The sequence below is a fragment of the Macadamia integrifolia genome, chromosome 12, assembly GCF_013358625.1.
Source record: "Macadamia integrifolia cultivar HAES 741 chromosome 12, SCU_Mint_v3, whole genome shotgun sequence".
Taxonomy (NCBI): domain Eukaryota; kingdom Viridiplantae; phylum Streptophyta; class Magnoliopsida; order Proteales; family Proteaceae; genus Macadamia; species Macadamia integrifolia.
Genome location: NC_056568.1, coordinates 2,596,366 through 2,622,491, shown reverse-complemented (window position 1 = coordinate 2,622,491; position 26,126 = coordinate 2,596,366). Strand labels below are relative to the sequence as shown.

The 26,126-nt window shown below is 38.5% G+C and overlaps 2 protein-coding genes and 1 long non-coding RNA gene across 5 annotated transcripts; 2 read left to right on the top strand and 1 right to left on the bottom strand.

Moving 5' to 3' along the window:
* Positions 1–9,645: 9,645 nt before the first annotated feature.
* Positions 9,646–12,232, top strand: LOC122057023 (L-type lectin-domain containing receptor kinase S.4). Its single transcript, XM_042619006.1, has one exon. The coding sequence runs from the start codon at positions 10,053–10,055 to the stop codon at positions 12,111–12,113; it is 2,061 nt and encodes a 686-aa protein (XP_042474940.1). The 5' UTR covers positions 9,646–10,052; the 3' UTR covers positions 12,114–12,232.
* A 4,268-nt stretch (positions 12,233–16,500) lies between these two features.
* On the bottom strand, positions 16,501–20,109 carry LOC122057512. Of its 3 annotated transcripts, none has more exons than XM_042619632.1 (5): positions 19,965–20,109; positions 17,931–19,843; positions 17,217–17,421; positions 16,922–17,121; positions 16,501–16,845 (listed from the first exon to the last, which is right to left on the bottom strand). In XM_042619632.1, the coding sequence occupies exons 2-5, from the start codon at positions 19,726–19,728 to the stop codon at positions 16,739–16,741; spliced, it is 2,310 nt and encodes a 769-aa protein (XP_042475566.1). In that variant the 5' UTR covers positions 19,729–19,843; positions 19,965–20,109; the 3' UTR covers positions 16,501–16,738. The 3 variants fall into 3 exon arrangements, with proteins under 3 accessions (XP_042475566.1, XP_042475564.1, XP_042475565.1); XM_042619630.1 differs by having other exon boundaries at positions 17,931–19,806; XM_042619631.1 differs by lacking the exon at positions 19,965–20,109 and having other exon boundaries at positions 17,931–19,954.
* Positions 20,110–20,335: 226 nt separating this feature from the next.
* On the top strand, positions 20,336–24,351 carry LOC122057298. Its single transcript, XR_006133505.1, has 3 exons — positions 20,336–20,618; positions 23,486–23,959; positions 24,052–24,351. It is a non-coding gene; the product is annotated as an uncharacterized LOC122057298 (long non-coding RNA).
* The last annotated feature ends 1,775 nt before the right edge of the window (positions 24,352–26,126 follow it).

Below are 26,126 nucleotides of genomic sequence, written 5' to 3'. Positions count from 1 at the left end.
GGGGGGGGGGTGGGAAGAAAAAAAAATCTTGAAGTGGTACTTTTCTTGAAAATTTATAGCCATTGAAATCTACAAGGTAATGCTCTTCATCGTTTTCGGTGAAGGTTGAATAGTTCTCATTTAACATTGGTATCTTCGGTCAATGCGATTGTTAGGTCAACGTGGGCAATGTGATCAGTCAAGTCAAAAGCCTAGATATCATCATTAGCACAAAAAAAAAAAAAAAAATCTACTAGCTAGTGAGTAGTGACTACTATGAAATTTTGTTGAAGATGGAAACCCTTTGCAAAACAGGTCAATAGAGTTGCTAGAATCTCTAAAAACAGGGAGAGGGGAAGGTAGCAGAAGTTAGAAAGGAAGAGAGACCATGAACAAAGGAGAGGAAAGGGAGTGTGCCTAGATTGACATAATTCTTGAGTTCACTCCCCATAACCCCTTGGGGCAGCCCCATATTTTCCATAGTTCACATAGGAGTTGGTACTGGCCCTACTCCTGTGTGTGTGCTTGTGTAAATGCATATTCGGGGGATTAATCAAGCCAAAGGTTTGAACACCCTTGTTAGCACCCCCACCACCCTTCCCCAACCACCCCCCCCCAAAAAAAAAAAAAGAAAAAAAAAAGAAGATTACTGACAAAGTTGAAAAAATCATGAACAAAAATTGTTGTGAGATTGCCAATGGAGTTGCCACGAAAATTGGAGAAATAGCTAGAGACCATACGAAGAAAAGGGAGAGAGAGAGATGGATCAATCAAGGCCAAAGAGCAAATTTTATATTTTAAAACCCTGGCATTTAAAATCTTTCAATTTTTTTTTGTAGGAAAACGAAAATAATTTGGCAAGAATCCCTCTCTTGTGGATATAAGAGTAATACATGATTCAACATACCTGTTTGCACCACGTGGAAAGGTATGTGACCATTGGATAACTTAGCCACTTGTCAAATTTCAGGACATAATGCACATTGTGAGTGTCAAAAGTTCGTTTGCACTAATAGGCTCAACTGAACCGACTGAATAGTAAATGGCTCAGTGCCAGATCAATTATTATTCGAATGTTCATGGTGGATGGTAGTAGCAGTGCCAGACTAAGACCAACCAACACCTGTCACTGATCGAGACCAACCATTTATAGTCCAATTAGTCCGTTTATATTTTAATAAACTCGTTTTATGGCATGTTTATGATTAGCCTACTTAACTTGACCTTGATTACAGATTGATAATTAACCGATCGAATATAAACGTGTTCATTCTTCGTCTATGATTAGTAAATTTTTTTTTTCTATATGTAACCTGGATGACAATGTCTTTAACTCTCTACTTCAATAGGTGCAGGATTTAAATTGATGAAAACTGATCAAACTAGACTGAAACTGATCAAACCAACCGGTTGACATCCCTATTGCACACCAACTATTTGGTCTTTGAGTAAATAGATGTTTGGGATATCAAAAACACCCTTCAACTCACCTCACCTCACCTCACCTCACCAACCCAACCCCCCCCCCCAAAAAAAAAAAAAAAAAAAAAACCCACCAGCCCACTCCACCCCACCCCAACCCACCCCGACAAAACAATAACATAAAATAAGCAATAGTTACAGGATCTGGTCTCCCATGGCTCCAGAAGCCATTCAACACTGGATCTATACCTCTCAAATGGGCATGGTCGATCTAAATCTCCTATGCCATTAATCAAATATTTGCTATAGACCCGGAGGACCATGTCAAGTGTCAACCTAGCTGATCATATTATACAATTATCAGTTTTGACATGGTCATAGAGATAAGAGAATGCTACCCTATTAGTCAATTGTTCACCTTAATAGTCAATGGCATGTCTTGGGTATCAAGTATATGAAGGGTGGATATTCTTGTAAGCCAAGAAAGGAATAACTCTAATGTGTGTGTGTTTTTTTTATTACGAATACTAGCTTAGCTTGGTGATAGCTTTGATTTGAAGAGCACTCTCTCAAATGAGAAGGTTGTGGGATCGAATCCTATCGAAAGGATAGGTGACTATTGGCCCTACTAGAGCCCAGTAGGCTGACCATTGATTAGCGATGCTCATTTTTTCTTTTCATTATATATTCTCACTAGTAACAATTTAATATTAAATTTTCAAAGTCTATATTATTTAGTTTGAATGACTATCATTAGTATACAAAAGGGACATAGCTTATGTACATCCTAAACACAAAGATAATCTTATCAAATGAATTCGATTTAGGGAAATAAGCTACTCATCAATCATGTCAACATCTTACTCATAAAGTCAATAGAAGAGAGTGAAAATGTATTTAATGAGGAAAAAGAAAAGACGAGACCCCCACTATTTAAGGGTGTCAATCGGTTCACCATGGAAGACAAAAACAAGAGAAATCAAAATCATTCCGACTTGAAAACATGAATGCATTTTCTATACTAATATCGATCAAACGCAGTTCAATTTTTATTTGGTGTCAACTATTGTTTTTTATTCAATTTAGATACTATTCCTTATTCGATTTAGATCTGTATCAATATTTACCGAGTTGGGTCGGGTTGACCTTAACTGGTCTTCTAAGTGGAATTACATTCCGATAAGTATGATTCAATTCCAATTTTAATTCCAATTCCCATTCTTCAAACTACTTCGCTACCTTCAAACTCTAAAAAATGTTGACCGCAAGTGATCCACCCTCCGCCCCCTAAATTTCTCAAAATGCTGATATATGCTGAGAGTCTAAAGAGAAAGGATCCTTTCTATTAATGAAGTTCTCTTGTTAATTTTTCAATAGCTTAGGAAAGCCTCCTTGTCCTGTTTTAGTTACTTTCTTCATTCATACAACATGATGCAATCACATTATGGGTTAAGTTAAATCTTGGCCACAATGGAAGTTCAGATTAAGAATTGTCACCAAATCCCCAAATGGGCCAAGCCCAACCCAAAATATTAGTGTTGAATGTTCCAACGTAAAAAAAATAATAATAAAAAAAAAAATACATTATAGACTCAAGACCTCAAGGTTTCTATTTTCTGCGATATTTGCTTTTGAAAAAGCAGAGGGGTTAGGAAGCTAGGGTTTAAAAAAACATTATATAGTCATATAGTGTATACTAGGGGTGAGAAAACATTATTAGTTAAACACAATAATAATCAGGGTTAGACTCAGGGTGGGTTAGGGTCGGGTTGGGCTGGGTTGGCCCTCGTAGTCGGGTTAGACAGGATTCGGGTTCAGGGCGGGTTAGGATGGGTTCGGATTGTCAAGGTTAAATTTACACCCCCTACATATTGGTATCAATCGAAACGATACTGATATAATCCTAATACCATTTTTGTCAGAACGATAATCTAAACCACATGAATCACCAATATACGCAATTTCTCCTCGTGATTTAAAAGTTTCATATTGTTCAAATAGTAGGACAAAATTCGTCCATATTCCCTTGAGATTTCTATTGAATTGATAACTATGATGTTGACAATATAAAAGTTAAAATGGTGAGGAATGGCTGCTTCAACGTGAGAGGAGTGAGGACCAAGAGATGATGTCTTTGCTGACTTCCTTGTAATGGATAGCGTGGTATATCCATGCTGTTAAAGCTGTGTTTATTAAGAATGGGTTTAAAATACATTCTGAAATCTAATTATTATTATTATTATTATTTTTAATTTTAGATTTGGAATCTATTTTGAGAATGCATATCAAATATAATCTTATGGTAACCTCAAAGTTCTGGTCCTAAAAAATTGACTACTTATTAGTATTGACTAATGAGAACATGCTTGCTTCCTCGGCGAATGCCTATCCATGCTCATTTTGTTTAAAAATATAACAAGGATCCATCTAATTTTGAGATGTGATAATTCATGAAATGTTTCAATTTAAAGTTGATCAATTATCGTCAATCTTTGTTGTACATATTGTTCTCTAACTGGACTATATGTATGATGTCTCCTCTCTAGAAGTATATTTAGAACATGCAACCTTATTTTGATTAAAACTCTCTTATTCTAAAAAATTCTTTAAGTTAAAGGTCAAAAAGTCAAAAAAAAAAAAAAAAAGAGAGTGATTTTCTAGGTATTTTTAAAACCACAGCCCAACCATGAATCCTCCAAGTTCAATCCTCACTAAAAAAAAATAAGTGTATTATATAAAATGGTAAAAAAATAAGTATCATTTTTCCTTTACCAACAACATAGGAACTGTGAACTCTTTTTTTTTTTTTTTTTTTTTTTTTTTTTTGAGGAGTGGAAATTTTCAAACTTTAGTTCTATGTGACAAGTAATAACAGTTGTCAAATCATGTGTTTTCTTCTCCTGTAGTAAATAAAAAATTTTGTAAAAAAAAAAAAATTATAAATTATGTAACACTTTCAAGAATCTCTTATCTAAATTATATATCTCAAAAGCATGAGGGTTTGTCTTTGGTGGATGAAATATAATCTTATTTATCAAATTCTTCTAATACATATGTGTCATATAAGATCTTGGGGTATTGCAAATCCTAGTAGGGGATAGGACCCCAATTGGTAGATGTGACTCTTTGGAAAAAGGCCACCATTGAAGTCTTCACCCTTTTGAACAAGTAATGGCCAAGATAAATAATGGACCATAGTGATCAGGAGACTTATGACTCGTTTCTGGTGAGTACTAACTTCGGGGAAAGGAATAAAACAGCACTTCACTTTATTTGGTTCAACAGAAAAGATAATTTAAGTACCAACTAACCCTTCAAAGTTTGAAACCTAAAGCTTTTGCTTTCCCTTGATATTTAGGCCCTGTTTGTTTCTCCATTAAATGGGTTGCAAATGCAAACTATAAGAATTAAAATAGATTGTATGTGGATCAAAAAGGATTTAGGTACATACTTTCCTTGTTTCGATTGGTAATGGCATACACAATGCATTTGTAAGCTCCCAAGCAGTGGGAGGGGACCAGGGCTTTGATGACATGCCTGTTGAAGAAGGAGTAGACGACTCATAGGCAGTGGCTTGATTAAGGGAACCCATCGGGGCCATAGCGAAAGTGAGTCTTCATAGGGCAATTGTCACTGTTTATGGACCAGAACCTGTGTGATCTATCTATGACCAGGATGAAGCTTGGATGAAACTAAGTGGAGGTCCGAACTGACTGATGTTGAAGAATCAGCGGATGAGTTGTGGTTAGAGGTGAAATGCCACTCGAACCCAGAGCTAACTGGTTCTCCCTGAAATGCGTTAAGGTGCAGCAGTTGATTGAACATCTAGGAGTAAAGCACTGTTTCAATGCAGGCACCAGGTCTAGGAGATACAAATATATACTCAACTTTATCCTTATTTCACGGAGGGGTCGATTCCCAATTTGAAACCGTCACTACAAGATCCAATGGAGCAACCAACCTACTTTTTTAGGTATGAAAGAAAGGAAACCTTATGGGGTATGACTTATGACCAAACATTAATTCTTCTGTGGAATAATGATGATCACATTGAAGGTATCCTGAACTCTCATATTCTCTCTTCTCCTTGACGTGTGAGCTTTCATGTTGTGGCACCTTCTTCCATTCTCCCATTGATTTGGTGTGAAAGATTTCATTCTATACTTGCACCATTTGATCACCTACCCTTTCTTTTTTCTGTCTTCTTTTCAACGTTAAAGAGAAAAAAAAAGAAAAAAAGAAAAAAAGAAGTAGCTATAGTAGTCAAGAGCACTTCCATTATATAAATTCCACAGCACACCAAAACCATAGAGGCTGAGGCCAAACTCTTATTACCATAATCATTAAGGAAAAGGAGGCTAGTATTACTAAATATTAAGAAATGATCCATTAGAAATTCCTCTAGCTATTCTCCCACTGTTTATGTTTATCAAATTCCTATATACAGATTATCAAATCTAGGGATGGATCAAAGGATTTTCTCTTTTCCTTTCAAGTTTAATAACTACAAACAAGTCTACAATACTATAGCAAATATTGTTTCTCATTGATTTTCTTATGCATTTGAAATGGATGTCTAATCCAAGAGCATAGCGCAGTTGGTGAGCAACGAACTTGGTATGAGTCGTAAATTCGGACGTCCTAAGTTCGACTCCCACTAAGCACACCTTGGGCCGCTCATACGGGGGTGTTTAGTGCTCTTCACTATTTTCAATGAAAGTTGAATGCTTTTCATTCAACACTTCGGCCTGTATACCCGTCGTTAGGAAAAAAAATTATTATATATGTCATGACTGATAGGAAAATGGATTGTGTAAAGTTTTGAACCCAAATACCTTTCTTGTATAGGATAGACCTTCCTGTCTATTTCCATACATTTTTCTTAACGATCCTTAAATTTTTAATACTTCATTTTTCTTCTCAAAAAACTCTATTTAGACTGAAAATTAATATTTGAATAAGAAACCTTGGGTAAGGATTAAAAAATTGGATTGGATTGATCGATCAAGATTGATACGAATTGATAGAGGATGATATTGATTCTATCTAATCCAAATCAGACCAATACTGGTACAGAAATTGGCCTAATAAATCAATAAGGTCATATATGGGCCAATCCATATAGATCCCAATCTCATCTTAATCCCGAGTTTTTAAATCTTATCTTAAGGTCTATTTGTCCACAAATTTTCAACCTATTTGATATAATCATGTAACAAAATAAATCAAAAAAAAATCTTTTATAATGAAATAAAATATATAAATTATACCTTTGCCATCTACCAGTTCGCAAAATTTCTGCCCAGACATCAACATATTACAAATATAATTATCTATAAAAAAAAAAAGTTCTCATAACGTATCCCACAAGCCGCACCTCATCCGCAGTTTCCCCTATACCCTCATAGTGACTCCACGGACCCAGTCCAAAAAGGAGTGTCCCTCCCCTCTTATATGTGCCTTTGACAACTTTATAAAGAGATTGAAAAAAAAAAAGCCCATGACCCAATCAGGCTCAACCCACAACTTGCTCTTGTTATTGAAAGTCAAACATTTCTTCTCTCCTTCCACTCAATGGTAGAGGATTACAAGTCAGACTTCCACCATATACTTAGAATTGATACACTCCCATATATCCTCTCCTAGGGGTGTCAATTTGTGGCCCAAACCGGGTAAACCGATCGGGACCGACCATTTAAAGACCGGCCCGGCCCGGACCGTTTATTAAACGTGTCGGGCTTGAGCCCGGCCCGTTTATAAATGGTCGGTCTCAGTTTTGCTACTTGAACCGTCGGGCGCCCGACCGAGACCGACCGAATAACGCCCGACCGAGACCGGCCTATTGTGCACCGACTTGGCCCGACCCTTTAATGATTGTAGAATACCTATTTTACCCCCCAAATTAAAGAATAAAAACTAAAAAGTAAAGACATGTTCACATTTTAAATAATGGTTATATTTTGTATCATTTATTGATTTATTGTCATTTTTTTGGGCTTGCATAAGTGGGCCGGAATATAATAGCACATTTTAAAGATGGCCCGTTTAAAAACCGGTTAAAGCCCGTTTAACATTAAACATGTCCGTAGCCCGGTTAAGGCCCGATTAAAGCCCGATTAAGGTGGCTCGATTATAACCCGAGACCGACCGACCGAATATAAAGTGTACCATGCCCTCAATAACTAAGCCCGATTAGTTAAATGGGCGGACACGGTGTAGCCTTTGAAAGTCTTAAAGCCCGATTAAGCCCGATCGAAACCGAACCGGCCCGACCGGTTGACACCCCTATCCTCTCCCCACATGTATGTGAGGACCTCTCCGCTAAATTTCAAATATGTGGGACCCACTTTTGGATTACAGGTATTGGGACTTGGGAGTATGGAATGATGGGAGAAACGGAGACCTCCAACTACACTTATAAGTTGAAAAAATGGACTTGACTGAACTCTTCAACCTTTGGGCCTTTTTTATTTTATTTCAGTATTCAGTCCCAAAGTCATCAGTTTTCGACTTTTTCGTCTCGTCCCACTGGAATTTCTGTCTCTTTCTCGCAACTATAGAGATTCCAGACTCTTAATCACTGCTCTCTCTAGTTACTACTCACCTCTCTCACGAGAGAGAGAGAGAGAGAGAGAGAGAGAGAGAGAGAGAGAGATGCCCCTCTCCGTTCTTCAAACTCTCACGAGGTGATACTAAGTTTTATCAAAAAAGAGATGCTCACAAAGTGAGTGCAATGAAGTGGGGGAGGAGTGAAATTGGGTTGAGCCCTGAGAAGAGAGGCATCTCACAAGAAATCGGGTATTCTCAACGTGAAAGATGTTCGGGAGCTTTTTAGCTTGTCAATTAGAAAGCATTAGATCGAAAGCCACCAGGCACCAAGTCCTCGTTCCAAATACCTAATATACCTAATACTCACTTTCTGAACCTATTTTAAGTTAAAAGGGAAATACGTATCTGAGCCACCAAAGTAGACTACGCCTGCCAAATCCCCACCATCCCTATAATTATTTTCAGGGGCGTAAATGGATAGTCAAAATTTGAATTCGTATTCATTTAGGGGTATTCGTATCTAAACTAAAATCCGAATTATTAGAAAAATAATTATTCGATCTGATTAAATAATCAATTAATGATTTTGAGGGTTCTTAAAGTTTAAATAAATTCTAGAGAATGAAGAAAAGAGTTAAAACAACTTAAAAAGATAGATTAAGAGTAAATTATATTCAATGGGAGAAGAAGGTCCAGAGTACACAAGTCAGAGAGTAAACGGATAGTTGAAAATCCGAATTCGATCTAGATTCTGGATCCATATTCGCTTAGGGTTATCCGTATCCTATCAGAAAATATTCGAATCCAAATATATCCGATCCATATCCAATCCGTTTACATCCCTAATTATTTTACAAGATGATGTAAGGTATCATAAACATGCTTCAAGAAATCAGTATCAAAGAATAAGTGAGAGTTTGAGACTGATATCAATTACTATATCCTTGACCCCACCAAAAATAAATCGTGTTTTCAAAAATTAGAATTGGATAAGTTGTGAGAGAGTCTATCAATGATTTTAAGCTTGAAATTGAAGATCAAACCAATCCCTATTAATTTCAATCCATCAAAGATTTTACTCAAAATCGATCAAAATCAATCCCAAAAACCTTAGAATCGACTCCTCAAATCTGAAAATCAATCTGATAAAATTTTTTTTTTTTTGAAGTAATTTCTCCGCAACTTCTAGAATATATCAAGATCAATCACAACTCAACAATCCTTGAACCAAAGAAAGTGAATATGGGTGTGCCTTCGATCACGTGGGCCGTGGCACATTGTGTTGCTTTTTCCAATTATTTAAGTTTATTTTTCCTTCTTTTCGGAGGAAGCATTCGGCATTCATCTCTTTCACTTTCTTTCAGTGAATACCCTTTTTTATTATAGTACTATATATAAGTAGTCTTAATTCTTAAACTGGACTTTGAGAGTATTTAATTTTGACTAATGGACTACCATCACTTTAACCGTAAATAGTTCTCTCTAGTCACAATTCTAATCCAAGATTACCTCTACAAGCTCACCTAAATGATGGAGCTAATGACGAACAACAAGAAGGTTAACATCATTAATTTCTTCTTTCTTACGTACCAACCCTCTACTGCCCAAGTAAACTAATAATTCTTCTCTTCTTCTCTTCTTCTCTTCTTCTCTTCTTCTCCTGTAAGAAGAGGGGAGGTGAAAACCGGGTAAGGGACAAAGACAAAGACAGTAAAAAGGTTGGGGCGACCCAGCGACAGGGAGGATGGAACATGGTTGGTGAGCTTGCTTTTTCGTTTCAGTTCTCTTTTCATCTCTGAAGGGTTCCTTTACTGTACTTAAAAATCACAAAGCCAATTCAATTTCCTCAACAAAAACTGAGAAAATCGTGTAAAAAGGTTTGTGAATTTAATTCCTCCATTAGTAAACTATTACGGCTCACCTGACCGCCCCACGAGGCGTGAGCTCATAGCTAAAGCTTTGGTCTTTTCTTCCTCTTGTCGCCTTCACGGCTTTTCCACTTTGTTCTTGGAAATGAAGATTCTTATAGACTGCTGCTTCTCTCACTCCCCAACCTCCAGTTTGTCCACTTCCTAAAATTTCTGATCTAGACCCATAATCTAATGGCGAAAACTCTTTCATTCTTCTGGGTTTTTATTTCACTCTGCAACCCAGTACTCTCCCAATTTGATAGCTTCATCTATACTGGTTTTCATGGTAATCTTAGCTTGAATGGAGTTGCTGAGATCGAAGGGAATGGGGTTCTTCGGTTGACAAACGACACCACTCGTTTGATCGGTCACGCCTTCTACCCTTCTCCCCTCCAGTTCAAGAATTCCACCGACGGAAAAGCTTTCTCCTTCTCTTCCTCTTTCGCCTTAGCCATCGTTCCTGAGTACCCCAAGCTCGGTGGCCATGGCCTTGCTTTCACCATCTCTACCACCAAAGATCTACCAGGGTCGCTCCCCAGTCAGTATCTCGGTCTTCTCAATGCCAGCGACATGGGTAACGTCTCCAATCATCTCTTCGCCGTTGAGTTCGACACGGTTCAAGATTTTGAGTTCGCCGACATCAACGACAACCATGTTGGGATCGACATCGATAGCCTGACCTCCAACATCTCTGCTAACGCTTCCTATTTTAGCGACAAATACTCCACAAACCAGAGCCTTAATCTCAAGGGTGGGAACATGATTGTGGCCTGGGTCGATTATGATTCTGTAAGTAATCTTCTCAACGTAACCCTTTCCCCCACTTCTTCAAAACCCAGTCGACCGCTCATCTCTTATTCCATAGATCTCTCCCCAATCCTCCATGACTCCATGTATGTGGGCTTCTCTTCCTCTACGGGTCTGCTCGCGAGCTCCCATTACTTATTCGGATGGAGCTTTAAGATGAACGGAGTGGCTCAACACCTCGACACCTCTTCTCTCCCTAAACTCCCCGGGCCTAAAAAGAAACACACAGCCCTTACAATCGGTGTCTCTTTAGGAGCATCTGCAGTCATGGTTGGCGCGATCTGCGTTTCTATTTACCTCATCTGGAAAATCAGGAACGCCGACGTGATCGAGGAGTGGGAGATCCATGTTGGCCCAAATCGGTACTCTTACCAAGAACTCAAGATTGCAACTAGGGGATTCAAAGAAAAGGAACTACTAGGGTTTGGCGGATTCGGTCGCGTGTACAGAGGAACACTCCCCAAATCGAAAACCCAAGTCGCGGTTAAGCGAATCTCACACGAATCGAAGCAGGGTTTGCGGGAATTCGCATCTGAGATCTCAAGTGTGGGTCGACTGCGACATAGGAATCTGGTTCAGTTACAGGGATGGTGTCGCAGACGAGGCGATCTTCTCCTCGTATACGATTTCATGCCCAACGGCAGCTTGGACAAATACCTCTTCGACCAGCCAAAATCGACTCTAAGCTGGGAGCAGAGGTTCAAGATCATCAAAGGAGTTGCTTCAGGTCTGTTATACCTGCACGAGGAATGGGAACAGGTGGTGATACACAGAGACGTCAAGGCCAGTAACGTGTTATTGGACGGCGAGATGAACGGCCGATTGGGCGATTTCGGCCTCGCTAGATTGTACGAGCGCGGGTCGAACCCGAGTACGACTCGAGTAGTAGGGACTCTAGGGTATCTAGCACCGGAGCTGACAAAGACGGGGAAGGCGACGGCGAGCTCCGACGTCTTCGCCTTCGGGGCTTTGCTGCTCGAGGTGGTTTGTGGTCGGAGACCCATTGAAGCTAAGGCGTCGCCGGAGGAGCTGATACTGGTGGATTGGGTGTGGGAGAGGTGGAGGCAAGGGAGTATACTGGAGGTGGTAGACCCTAAGCTTAAGGGAGACTACGATGAGGTGGAGGCGGTTATGGTGTCGAAGCTGGGGCTCATGTGTTCCAACAGTTCACCCACGGCGCGTCCTAGCATGAGGCAGGTGGTGAGGTACTTGGAATGGGAGACAAGGTTGCCGGAAATCTTGAGTGCGCCGGCGGAGTACGAAGACCCGGAGAAGAGCGAGGTTGGGTTCGACGATTTCATTCACTCATACCCTTCTTCGTCGTTTGAGAAGGTGACCTCTTACATGCTCACGCCCGCGGCGGAGGCTGACGGCAAAGAACGATTGGCGGCCCAGGCCCAGGCCCATGTTGGCCCAATGATCCAGGTTGATTCCCATTTCAAATAGAACGAGTTGGACTCGGTGACTCAAAAAACGGAACAGGTTTATTTTATTTTCCTTTGTTTAATTAATTATTGTATCTTCCCTTGTTGTAATTTTTCTTCTAAAGGGAGTTTTGTACACAATTTTGAATTGTTTTTCTTTGCTGTAGATTAATTTAACTCCACTAATTGATTAATTACCTCAAAAATAATTTTTTTGATAAATTAAAATAGCTTAACCAGATTGGAATCGGTTGGATCCGATCCCAAACAGGTTCTAGATATCAGTATCCTGATACCCATACCCATTTCGGTACCGGAATCCTGTTTAACAACCTTGTATCTCAAAAGGAAATCTAAATCCAAATGATGGTAGTGAGTGAAACCCCATTATCTCTTAATCCACATTTGTCTGTACCTATTGGGCTTTTTCGGATGAAGATTCCTCTGGTCTGGACCTCTCTGGATGGGCATAAATAAATGTCTGCCACATTATTGGGCTGGAGCAGCTGGTAAATGATAACCGGACCGCCGAACTGCTTCGAAGTCAGTTACCGTCACGGGTAAAAAAATTCTTATTCCAAGCTGGCAAGCTGTGTTGTTCGGGTGCCCGATGGGCTGCAGGTTTGTTATAGAAGAGGATTCCCGGGAAATTTGACTGTTCAAAATTTTGAATTGGATCGGTTAAATAGGTTGTTTTGGATCAAAATTGATTGTGATCGACCCCATTTTGGATGGTTTGGAACGGTTGATTTTAAGGTTTATGAGATCGGATCATTGGGTTTTCAAATGTGAATGGTCGACTCTAGGGTTTTTGAGACTGATTTTGGTTTGATAAGTGTCCGAATGGACAAGGATTGATTTGACTCTTTCGAGTTCAAAATCCTTAAACCCAACCGGTAAATTTTGGCTGACATAAATTTTTAATGTAAGTAGGAAAAAAAAATGTGACTATGGTGTAGACACCTCTCTCTTTCTCTCCATTATCATCTAATGATATAGGTCTTACTGGATACAAATCTATATCCAACGAAACTCTCCTATCCTTCTAGGTGTGTATGAAACCAATACAATGTGAAACTCTCCTAAACTCTCCCATCCCTCTAGGTGTGTATGAAACCAATACAATGTGAAACTCTCCTATCATTTTAGGTGTATATGATACCAATACAATGCGTGAGTATATTGATTATATTTTTTCATTTAATTACATTTTATCAATCTTATGTCCTTCCTATGCTTGCATTTAACTCTATGCTCGTGCTTTACAAAATTGGTTAATAAGGGTAACCCCACCTAGCTACCATCACTGCCTTGGCTTTCAGTTGGGTGAAGTTCCACTTAAATTGTTGCCTTTTATTTTTAAATTTTAAATTTTTTTTTATTTTTTTATTTTTGGAGAAGGGTATAGAAACTATATTTTGCCTATGACAATCCCCCCCACGCACCCACCCACCACCACCACCACCACCACCACCACCACCACCAAAGCTTCCTTTTGAAGTTCCAATTAATCAAAGGACAAAAGGGCAACAATCATCCACTAAGCTCATTGCATCAATATCATCCAATGGCCAGTTTGATCAGATTGGCATCCACATAGTTCAGGATGACGAAGGTTAAAAAATCATTCATAAGGCTCAATAACAATTGGGAGTGAGGTTTCCTTTATCGGGGATCCCCTCCATCATGTAATGAAAAAATGCCATAGAGAAGTTATACTCTAGTTAAAAAATGATACACAGGTTATCCATATCATCATTTAATCATAGTAAAAATCGCAAATCAATCTGAAATGCCAATAAAAGTGAGTTCCATTTGTCAAATTTGTTTTTTTCCTTTCTGATCATTATTTAGTTGCTAACATCTTAATATAATTATGAAGTATTGAAATTGATCTCTCATATACTAATATCAAAGTGATTGATCAACTTCTATTTTCCAAGACTCATTGACAAAATAGAGATAGTATCAACTATTGTAATGGTCATGTGATATAGTCTAACTAATCGGCGTTGAATTGATTTCAAGAGTTCGAAGGTTATAATTATCCACTTTATATTAATGGAAAAATTCCTACTGTAAACAAAATTTAGAAAAAAAGTTGTAAATTGTAATTTTACTCTTTTTACAGTTTTAGTATAACATACTTTTTCTTTCACTGAATCGTAGAATCTTCTCATTTTCATGTGTACTAAAAAAACATTCAAAATGATGATATAATAAGGGAAAAACCAACAAAATACCTAACTCCTCCCTTAATAAGCTATTTTCAAATATTTTAAGAACAAGACAAAGGTATATTAAATAAAGATTCTAACTTCTTAGTTCATCATTTTAGTTACAACAAGATGCACCCTTAATTAATTGGGGAAGATTAGTTTTAATCGATCTTGAGATACCAACGGCTGCGCGTACTTATCAACGAAAGAAAGAAAAGAACAAAAATTTTAATTAGTTAGTTTACCTTAAGACTCTCGTGAGTTGGGACAATGTAATGAGTTTTAAAGTTGTTACATTCCGTTTGTTATAAAGAAGCTGCAATTTTTTAAGTGGAACATAAACCTAATTTGAAGGTCAGCTTTCTAGAAGTTATTAATAAATGATTGATTGTTAGGGTTATTTCAAAATTTAGTATGACAAAATTTTGTCGTTATCCCTCATTTTTTGAACTATCGGAGTTTCAGTCATACCCCCATGAACTTTACACTATTACATGCAAGTCTCCATTCAGAACCCTTTAGAGTTCAGACTTAATGTAGGAAAATAAAATAAAATAAATAAATATAAAAGGGACGGTTCTTTGAAGCAAACCATATAGGAGAGCACAACAATGAGATGGAAAAAGATCATCTCTAATACCAGTGATCCTCCAAGGCTCCAGTGACCCATCAAAGGGTTGGGTATGTGCCTCCAAAACCTCCCAACCCTTTGATGGTTGTCGGAGGGGAATTGAAGGATAAAGTTGTTGGAGAGGAGTTGGAACCAAATGAGGTGTGACAAAACAATTCCGTACATTGGGGGATACAGGGGTCATTTCATGTGGTGAGTGAGGAATTTCAAGCAACTTAAATGCAAGCTCTTCACCGTGAGTCAAACTCCACATCCTTAAATGGTTTGATCTATATATCTTTTGGATCTTTCACAGTTCATATCTGTTAATAAAGCTTCTATTATCAATACCGATTGAAAGCCAACTATTTCATTGATTGATCATTGACTTCTACAACTGCCTATAACCACTAATTACCTTTACTTTTGAAACGTATCAAATTGAAGTGACAGTGGCCGCCATGGCTGGCCGGTTTCTTCTTCTCTGCACAGGGGTTAGTGATTGGATGAGCTACCAACTCCCTTACTCGGTAGGTAGGCTGTCCCTGATTTGTCCCTGATGGGTTACTGCTACTATGTGCAACTCTGTTAGTTTAGTTCGTTTCATGAACACAGAAGAAAAAGGAAACCCAGATTAATAATTGCAGAGATCAATGAATTTCAGAATTCTTCAGAGAGCAAGTTCTTCAATGATATCAATAACAACTCAATCTTAATACCTTCGCCTCTTAATTCCTTTACCAGAGGCTTTCACTGATTTTGTCATTTCATATCCTTCTAACACTCATCATCATCATCATCAGTTGCAGAAAGCAAAATGTTTCTGTACACTATTATCATCTATAAAAGCCTGCAAAGGTTTCCCTCTTGTACAGCTCGAGCTCTCGAATTTTCTTTTTTCTTCGAAACAAAAATTTAGCATAATGGGGTAACTGACTCTAGATTAACCAGTACTTATCTATGATCGAAAGTTCCATGGCTAGAATCTTAGTACTAGAAGCAAGTTTATCTGAAAACCATATATGGAGCAATGAGATTCTTAATTTTGAGTTTTCCTTCCTCCAAGCCAGAATCTGACAAAAAGATCCTTCCTTCAGAATAATTATCAGATTTTAGAATCTGATCTTCAAAAAAAGTAACCAATTTGTTTCCACAACCATGAGTTCACCATCTGCAGATTCCTGCAAGACTGTTATTAACCAGTAGGTCATATGCCAAGCAATCTCAATTGCTGTCCAATCCCAACAAACACTAAAGTGTCCAAGCTACCAGATTGAGATCTCCATTACTTATGTTTTTGTAAGACTTCATAAGAAAATGTATTTTCTTCGAATTTGCAAGGTCCTAAGCTCTGTAATCATCAACCTCATGTACCCTGTTAAGGAGCTGGAGCTCCCAGAAGTTATATGCCTACTAGGCCCTCCTCGGGCATGCACAAGACTTTGTATATGGATTCAAGCATCCTTTTAATTGCCACATATTCCCAAATGCTTTCACCTTCCTGGTGCTTAAGTTTCTAAGACTAGCATGATCAGGTGCTGATGAAACAGAAAAGAAGTAAAAAGAACCTACACCTTCACTAAATTAATAAACAGGATAATTAAAATTGATGATTCAAGATGGTTCTGAACCTTTTAAGAATTTCAACCGTAACCACCAATCATAGACTTATACTTTACATTTATTTGCTCACCTCCTAAACTAAACCTATATTGATACAATGATACCTTCTCCAAAAAAAAGGGGAAAAAGAAAAGAAAAGAAAGAAACAATGGTACCTTACAACAATAAAGCCAAGAAATTACCCATCAATGACAGTCATGTTCGGTGTCCCAGTTCCCCATCGCCATCATCTTCCAACTGGGTTTCAATGTCATTCTCGTCTTCAACTTTGACACCATTGTGAATCTCATCATCTTCAAATCCTATTTATTGTCCAAGATAAGTTAACTGAGAGTGAACTTCTTAAGTACATTTCCTAAAACAAGGAAAGGACATTACCTGCAACAAAGCCTTCACTCTCATCATTCGGAGACAAAGGCAACATGGTATTAGCTGCAGGCTGGACAAGTGCCCTCCAATCTGAATCTCCATATTCTGCAGAGGGATTTTCCTTTTCCGTTACCCAGTCCTCAACAGTATCGATGTTGTCAAAGGAGATAGGATCCAAAGCATCCAATTCCTTATTCTTCCTATGTAGTCTGTGGAAAAAAAAAAAAAAAAAAAAAACACTAACATTATGATAAAAAAATGCTATAGTAAAAAACAGCTGCAATGTCCAGTAGTCTTTACATACAGTAGCCGCGATCGCAAGTTGTATTGCACAAATATGAGGTCACTCAGCCTTTGATGCTCAATGCGGTTTCTCCTCTGGTGGTGGAATTGCTTGAAAGAAATCTGATTTTGCTTGAAACCATTTGCACTGCAAGTTTGACTGAGAATTCGGATGGCCAAGCGTGCCAAATTTGGGCAACCTCCTCCATAAGTAGACCACCATTCAACTACAAATATTAAAATTTTGAAGCATCAGTTATATGAATAACAATTATGTTGTGGAACACAAACTACAATAAGAAGACAGGTATAGTCTGTCCTCTCTATTTCACACATATCACATTCCACTAGGTCGTTGTCAACCAATACCACATGTTGTAACCATCTTGCATTTTCCTTTTAAAACTTTTGGAATGTTAACCATAATTTCTTTAAACATTGGGAAGAATGCAATGAATGGTTCAATATCATATAAAAGTTGACTGAACAAGAAAATTACCCTTTGGTGGGACTTAAAAAATATATATATATATATATATATGACAATCCCCTCCCACCCTCGCGCCTACAAGAATATATAAGGGGAAAGAAGACTGCTACCCACTCATCCTCTGTCACACTATTGCTTTCATAAATTCAAAGTCAATTAAAAAGAAAATACAAAAGAGAAGCTGAATTATTAAACGCAACATAAAAACTTGATAATACAAATTAAATCTAAAAGAAGGATTGATACCAGGAAGCATTGTGTGTCTAGCTCTAATTGCCATCTTCCGCCCTAAATCCCCAGCAGCATTCTTATACGAGTTCAACTCTTTGGTTATTTTATCTTGGATTTTTGTGTCAGGAACTAATCTCTCAATACAATCCAACATCCCCGACATGATCTCATTAGGTACATCTCCTTCAATACTATAAAAACACTTGGGATTTAGGTAGAAACCTGCTGCATGAAGATGACGACGAAGTTGCCTGTTCCACCTATAATCAACAACATTCCAGTATGTCAGATAATCTTTCCTCTCAACCAGTTCCCTTTTTATTGCTCCTTTGGCTCGGTAAATTGCCTCATAAATGTACCCCATTGCTGGCCTCTTCTTACTTCCAACAATTCTCAAAACATGTAACAGTGGATCTGTCAAATGGATGATAGTGACACATGAAGACCAAAAAGATTGACTATAAATTGCATCAATTAATTCAAGTCCATCTGGGTTTTTTGAATATGAACTATCCATCCACTCCTGCGAAGTAACCATTGCCTGCAAACTATCTTTTAGGCTAACCATGCTCTGCAAAATTGTAAAGTTTGTTGCAGAGCGGGTGACAGCTGGCTGAATTAAATCTTTCCCATGTGTATACCTCTGCATCATATTTAAGACCTCAATGTGATTATAAACAAATCTCGTAACTGATTTGGCTTGCTCAAGTATAGCATTTACCCACTCAAATTTTCCAAAATCCTCGAGCATCAGATCTATGCAACGAGCAGAACATGGGGTCCAGTATATGGTAGGGAAGGTTTCTGTTAAACTTTTTCCAGCTTCAATATAGTGTTCTGCACTGTCGGTAACCACCTGTAATACATGTTGGACTCCAACATCTTCCACCACTTCTTTAAGCAGTTCATAAAGAGCAGCCGGTGACCTAATTATTTCTGACGCATCAACTGATTTGAGAAACATAGTTCCTTCAGGACAATAAACCAGGATGTTGATCAAAATTTTACCCCCTTCTGCTGTCCATTCATCAGCAAGGACAGAGCATCCCGTCCTCCCCCATGTTCCCTGGTATTGATCTACAATTTTCTTCACTTCTTCAACTGAATTCTTCAAAATCCAACCCCGAAGGTCATGATATGTTGGTGGTTTGAGCCCCGGTCCTTCCAATGCAATGGCATCGATCATTGGTTGAAAATAGACAGAGCTTACTGCATCTAGAGGAACCCCAGCATCATATAGAAACCGACCTATTGCCATATGAACTTGATCGTTTCCCTTAGTCAATTGCAAGGAGAGGTCTCTAATTGGACGAGCTTCACCCAAAGAAGCCGAAGAAGGATCTCCCACTGCCACTCTTTTCCATCTCTCTGAATTATTATTTTCAGTTGCTCCTTCCTCTTCTTTCATTGTTAATACCAAATTTGATTCAACTGGATTGGGAGCTGCAAGCAATTGGAGTCCATTAATTGCTTCACACTGAGGGGTATATGTTTCTGCCTCATTAGGAGGCAATAGCAGATGAGCAGTCTCTTCTGTCATCTTTTGTTTCTTCTTCATTCTCACTATTGACCCATCTAAGCTTTGCCGCATGATATGCCGAACATCTGGATGCACTCTAGGACAAGTAGCTCCATTTCCTTTATGACCAGCTAAGTGTTCTTTAATTCTATGGATACCCCCACCAGAAAACATTTTGCCACAATAGATACACTTGAGCCTAACCCGATTATCAATCTTGAACATCTGACAATGCTTCCAAGCCAGGTCGCGTTTCTGCGACCCAATAGGCATGGGTTCCAATTCAGGTTCCATGAAGAATTCAAAAACTAATTACTGTAAGTTACAGTGACACCTTTCAGTAGCAGATGTTGCAAGAACAAATCCCTCACTCTTCAGAAAAAATCAAGAAGACTAATCAACGAAGACCCTTTAAAATATCAAATGTAAAGACAACATCACATATTCCCATTCATTTTTCACAAATACATTCATAATCGAACCACCAAAAACAGAGAAGAAGAAAGAAAAGCAGGAGCTACGGTACTTACTTGTAGCTTGTGATCCTGACGTCTCTTCTAAGTCTCTGAGCATTTGGGCTATCCTCCTACGAACATAGAGAGAGAGAGAGAGAGAGAGAGAGAGAGGAGGAGGGAAGGAGGCTCTTATTTTATTTTATTTTATTTTTCTTTTGAGGCAAACATCGAGAGAGAGAGAGAGAGAGAGAGAGAGAGAGAGCCGGGTTCATTGTATATAACCAGTCCAGAGAGAAGGGAGACTTAACCGAATGAACCGGTTAGTTCTGTGGGCAGCGAGGGTTTGCTGATCACTTTTCTCCCCCGACCAGATCGGGTTTTACCGGATGAGCCGGTTCCTACGCAGTCAAACGCCAGCTTGGACCAGTTCCGCTGGGGGAAGAAACAGACATGCGGTGGCCGTAACAGAGCCGGAGACGGTTTGGACGCCGGTTAGACCGGCCGGAGAACGGCGTTTCTCGGTTGAACCTGTGATCTCTTCGAGCTTTTGAGAGCTCTGTTCCGCTTGCTCCTTTCACTTTTTTCATTTTCTCTGGGAGAGCAAAAGAAAGAGCCACAGCGTGTTTCCTTTCTTTTGGGTTGCTGCATTGATCGTTAAGATCCGATCGATCTGTGCAAAGCGTCTGTGATTCTGATGGATGGAGAGCTCTCTGCGTTCGCAGGTTTCAGGTAACGTTAAAATTCTGATTTATTCGCTTTGTTGTTTGAGGATGATTCATGGATGGTTGTCTCGAATTTCGATCTGTTTTCCGCTATTTACTCCTACGCTTGGGATCGGCTCTGGGCCGTATGAAATTGAAGATTTTAAAGATATTCTGTTAATTAGAGAACGTAATGAATTATTATTGAACGAATCCTCTGAAAGGTATAAGATTAGGGTTAAGTCTAAGGGTGTTCAGAATTGGCTCGTAAATATCGGATTTTTGCTTCTATGGCGAGCATTTCTTTTGAAATTTCTGTTGAAACCTGCTTCATTTTATCAGTTGGTTTGTCTCGTCAGTTATTTCCTAGTCTCAGAGAGGGGGGCTGGGGAACTTGTTAGGCCACGATCGCGTTATTGCAGCTAGCTCAAACATGGTTTAGATGGACGGTGGAACTTTTTGAATGTATAAGGTGGAAGATCACAGGTAGCACCTGTTACAAGATATTTTTTTTTTTTTTTTTTGTCTGAGGAATTGGAGAAAGGAGTCTAAACTTTATGGTCCAGTCATACCTACAATACCAACTAGGATGCGCCTCTGATTATGATGACAACAATGACAATGGCAATGAAAATCAAGTTTCATCAGGTGGGTTGATTATATACTGCATAAATGAATAACCAATACAGACCATCACTTCTTTAAGGAAAGGGGAAAGAAGGGTGGCATGAACTTATCGTCCCAAGAAATAACAAATTGTAGGACTCTGGAGATCCCAGATGATTCCACTCCTCAACTTAAAATTGCATCTTATAAAAGTGTTCGAATAATTAAGTTTGTAACACTTTTTTTTTTTCTGAACAACCATAGTGGGGGGGGGGGACAATATTGGTCCTGAGAGGGAACAATCCCCACAGAACCCCTGACATTCCCTGTTACACCATGGATCCAAATCATTGGGAGATGATCATAATATTGGTAATTCTTTATTGAGTTGGCATCCCCTACCTCAATGTATTAGTTATTCTTGACCATAATTTCCTAGATCTGTGTGTGCAGGAAATAACAAATTGACTCCATATCAATCTATTGTGAATCTATACTAAGTACTAATTGAGATTCTCCTCTTTATCCATGACATCGTAAAACCTGTTATTTAAAGGCTGTCGTTCTCCAGTTTACTAAATTGTATTTAGTTCATCATAAATTCTTTTAACTGAGCTTGAATTAATATATCATGACTGAATTTCTTATCTGAAAAGTTATGAAGCTTCTCATTGTCTGGAGATTGCTGTGGGCTGGCTAAATATTACTCAGTCTTTCATCTTATCTTCACATGAGAATACTCCCTTTTTGACATTTTTTGTTTCTGGAGAGTAATCAACAATTTCATTAGTTTGGAAGGAACGTTATAAGTTGCCTGTTAATAGTCATAAAACAACTTTATTGAGCTAACAAACTAGTCTCCTTTTATTATATGTGATTAAAATTGATAGAGTGAAGCGGTGTTGCTCATTGCAATTTCTTCACGTTATGCATTGCAGATCAGAGGATGCTTATAGCTAAGCAGTGTGATAAATCCTAGAGATTATAGATGACATTTCAGAGCCCATTTATACGTAAAGTAAATATTTTGTGAAAACGTAAAGTACTTACTTAAAATAGTAACTCCTATGGAATTATGAAATGATTTTTATCAGTTGTTCATTTTGCTTACATTCAACAATAGCTTGGTCCATCTTTATTCCATTTCCTAAATGCCCTTTTATGTAATTGATCAGATTTATGGGTATTCCTACAAAGAAACACTTATCATTTTCGAACTTACGCCTTATCTAGCATGTTATCTCAGCAGAAAATGCTTACAACATATGATTTAAGGAAAATATTTGTAGATTGTTCAACTGATCATTTTCATAGGACTGAATACAAATGTATAGGGTCAGTTACGAATGGGATTAGACTTTGGATTTGGTTAGGGAAAGTTTCAAGAAATAAGGATACATAGGGGAAACCTAGGAAACAAATTAGAGATAGGCAGAACTGCTATGATATAACCAGCAGAGCTCTAGGAACTACCCATAAAGCTCTGAAAGCATCAAGGGTTCAAGATTTGATAGAGGACTAAATTGGCAGCATTTTTACTGCTTCATTTTTGTGTTAAATTAGCAATTGGATTGAAATCTGGTAAGATACAACTCTACAAGCCAGAACAGGATCAAAGTGAGCCAAGAGGGTTACATACTAATTCTTGCAGCACATCTTCATTCAAAGCTGTGAAGTATGAAGTACAACTCTCAAATCACATGAGATTTGCCATATCTTGTTTTGTCAAGTAGTTTCTAGAAAAAGTCCCAGCTGATGCCAAAATCAAGCAAAAAAATGCAAGTTCTGACGCCAGATCTAAAGGGCTAAAGAAAATTAATGGGAATATGTTTGACTTTCCTCAACTGACTCAGTTCTGGTGGTTAGAACCCCGATATGTGAGTGAATAAAATCAACTACATATTCAAGCAAGTTAGAAAGCAGTAACTGTGGGGCTGCTGATTCCCTTGGAAGGGGAAATCAAATAACTCCCCACCAAATAGGGATAGTCATGAGCTATATTGATGCTCTAAAGGGCAGTTTGGTTAGTGAGACATGCTAGAGTACCTGTAAGCCCCCTTGGATTAGCCCTTTCTTCCAAGTCTGCCCTGTCTCACATCCTGCATTGGTTCCATGATTGTATAATTTAGTGACCCTGAAATTTCCTGATGTGCTGGGCCAGTTATCCTTCCTACTTTGTCCAATGGAGACGCTTTTTTAATTTGTTATTTGTGCCCCTTTGCTAGTCTTGACACCTATAGTAGACTATTGATTCCTGGTCTTCACATAACCATTGGTGTGGTGCTGCAGATGCTATGCTGCTGAGGTTGGTATCACAAAAACCATTTGATGATCAGCTTAGCAGCCTAAGAGGACCTTGATCGGGCTCTAGGTTGCTATGGACCCAACATAACCGACCATAATGAGCTCCCTTCTCTGGAGGCAATAATCAAAAGTTGATGTCACCTTCCTGTTCCAACACAGCGATGCTGGCAATTTCCATCTTTTGAGTTGTATTCTACTTTACCAGAAAATTTTCCATATTTGAGGTTCATTGACTTACTCATATACATTTGCAATCCCTCCTACTTCAAGAACAACATTTGAAAACATTGTCTGCTATGTGAAGTCAAAAATTGTTCTACAATGATATGTGAAGGAGATTCCTGTTTCCTATGTGCATCATCAGACTGGTGATGTACACAGCTTGGAGGATCGTTGTACACTCTGAGGAATGCATTTCTGCTCATGAACCCCAGTAATGATGCATATCTGGTTTAGCAGGTAAGAGGGAGAACTCCACTGGCTGTTTTTTGATGAAATGATGACTCCAGTCAGTAATAACCCAATTTTCACTTGGTGGCAATGGTTTGCAGGAAGTCCACTGGCTGTTTTTTGATGAAGTGATGACTCCAGCCAGTAATATCCCAATTTTTACTTGGTGGTAATGGTGTGCAGGAAGTAAGGACTAAAAGATCAAGAACTTGTGCTTGTCTAATTTTTATGGAGTTCCACATGGACAATATTCGTTCTGTTGGTTTACTATTCATGGCTAAATTGTCATTGAGGTTCTGTTTTTATGGTTTTTTTTTTTTTTTTGGTGCAAATGTTTTTGTGGTTTAAGTTTGTGTCATTATTGTTTAATTCATATGATAAGAAATTTTTTTTTTGGTAAATTCATATGATAAGATTATGCTGGAGAAGATTTCCACTCACTGCCACCTGTCCAGTTCCAGTGGGTGAGATGCGAAAGAAATTTTCTGCCCATAATCCTGTAACAAATGGTTGCACCGATGGATAATGCAGTAGATACAACTTATTACACCCCGGACTGATGTGTTCTTGTTGGTTCGATGCTAGTCCAAAGCTAGAAACTATGGGTGGAACTCCCTGTGCAGGGCAGTTGAGCTGCTGGGTCAACCATTGTTGGCCCCTCCTTCATAAACAATTGACATCCTAATTTAATCTAATGTACTTGCTACTTATTAGATATTCGATTCCCCTGGTTGTATCAGTCAAATCTTTGGACCTTCTTGCCCTGGCCCACAATGAGCAAGTTGGTTTTGAAAACTAAAAACCAATGGATATTTTTCTTTCATTTTTCCAATAAAGATAAGTTTCAGCTCCCTTCCTGTTCAAAAAAGAATTTCTAGATTTATCGAACTAACCTCTCATTCATATATTGTTTCTTTGACATTCAATCCAAATCAAATATAATATCTTTCCTTTAATTAATTTCAAAAATCCTTTTAAACTCGAAATATAAAGAATTTTTGAGAATTAAACAAAGGAATAATTAAAAGGTGTCAAGTTTTAAAAACACTTATAGAGTTGTCATTTAGACAGTTTCTTATTAAAATACTACAAAATGAAAGAAAAATGTCAACAACTTATTTACGATATCCACTCCCTAACATAGAGATAATGGTTTGTATATCATTAAAGGGGGACCGATCCATGTGTAGTTGCGCTCCCCATGCCCAGACACAAGGGGTGGCCAAATGGCCACCATGCCCCTTGGGTCGATGCCTGTGTGCGTACTGTCATTGGTCTGTGCGATGGAGCAGAAGCCACGTGATCAGGTAGAGATTTATTGCTCATCTCCAAAATACCAGATTTCTTTCACCCGACTATAAGGAATCTACTCCTGGTTTTATTACCATGAGAGGTGGGGGGGGGGGGGGTTAACAGATGGATTGACCAGTAAACTCTTACATGAACTTTGCCCAAACCTCACATTTAATGGACAGTCCAGAAACCTTAAGAGGTAAACACAAACACTTGAAATTCTGAATACATTTCGTCAATGCCACTGTCCTTCCATCAATTGAACCTTTTTTGCAGTTCATTAGAATGAATTTTGATGGGCATCAAAAGGAAGGGTGTTGCACTGTTACCGACATTGCAAGACTCATGGTGTTTGCCCCTTCTCGAGGACAATCTACAACACTAATTGCCTTGCTCTGCAATCACCCACAGGTCTCACATGACTACCGTTCACTCCTACTTAGAAAAAAAAAAAAAGGGGGGGGCATACACAAAGCATTCACTTCTTGTTCAGAGTCTCAACTTGCAAATGCAGGTTTGGAACAATAAAAGGATACAATCCTATAAGTGAATCAGCACTAACGATAATAATGCTATCAAAGGCATCTACAAGTTACCTCAGAGAGGTTCCTCCAGCCCTCCATTCATCAATATCATTTTCACCTGGAAACAAGCTGAGAAATAATGCTTTTAATTTTTAGGGCTCTTCCTTGTGTGAAAATGGCAGAAAAGATGCAATTCTTGAATCCCTAGATAACAGAACAAAATGGCTCATAAGCTAGCCAGAAGAGCTAAACATGATGGCCATTGGAGAAGTCCTAGAAAGAGCTGAAGAGTGAGGTGAGACATGGCAGAGATCCAGGATCCATACCATTCAAAGGAAGGCCCCAATTAATGAGTAGAA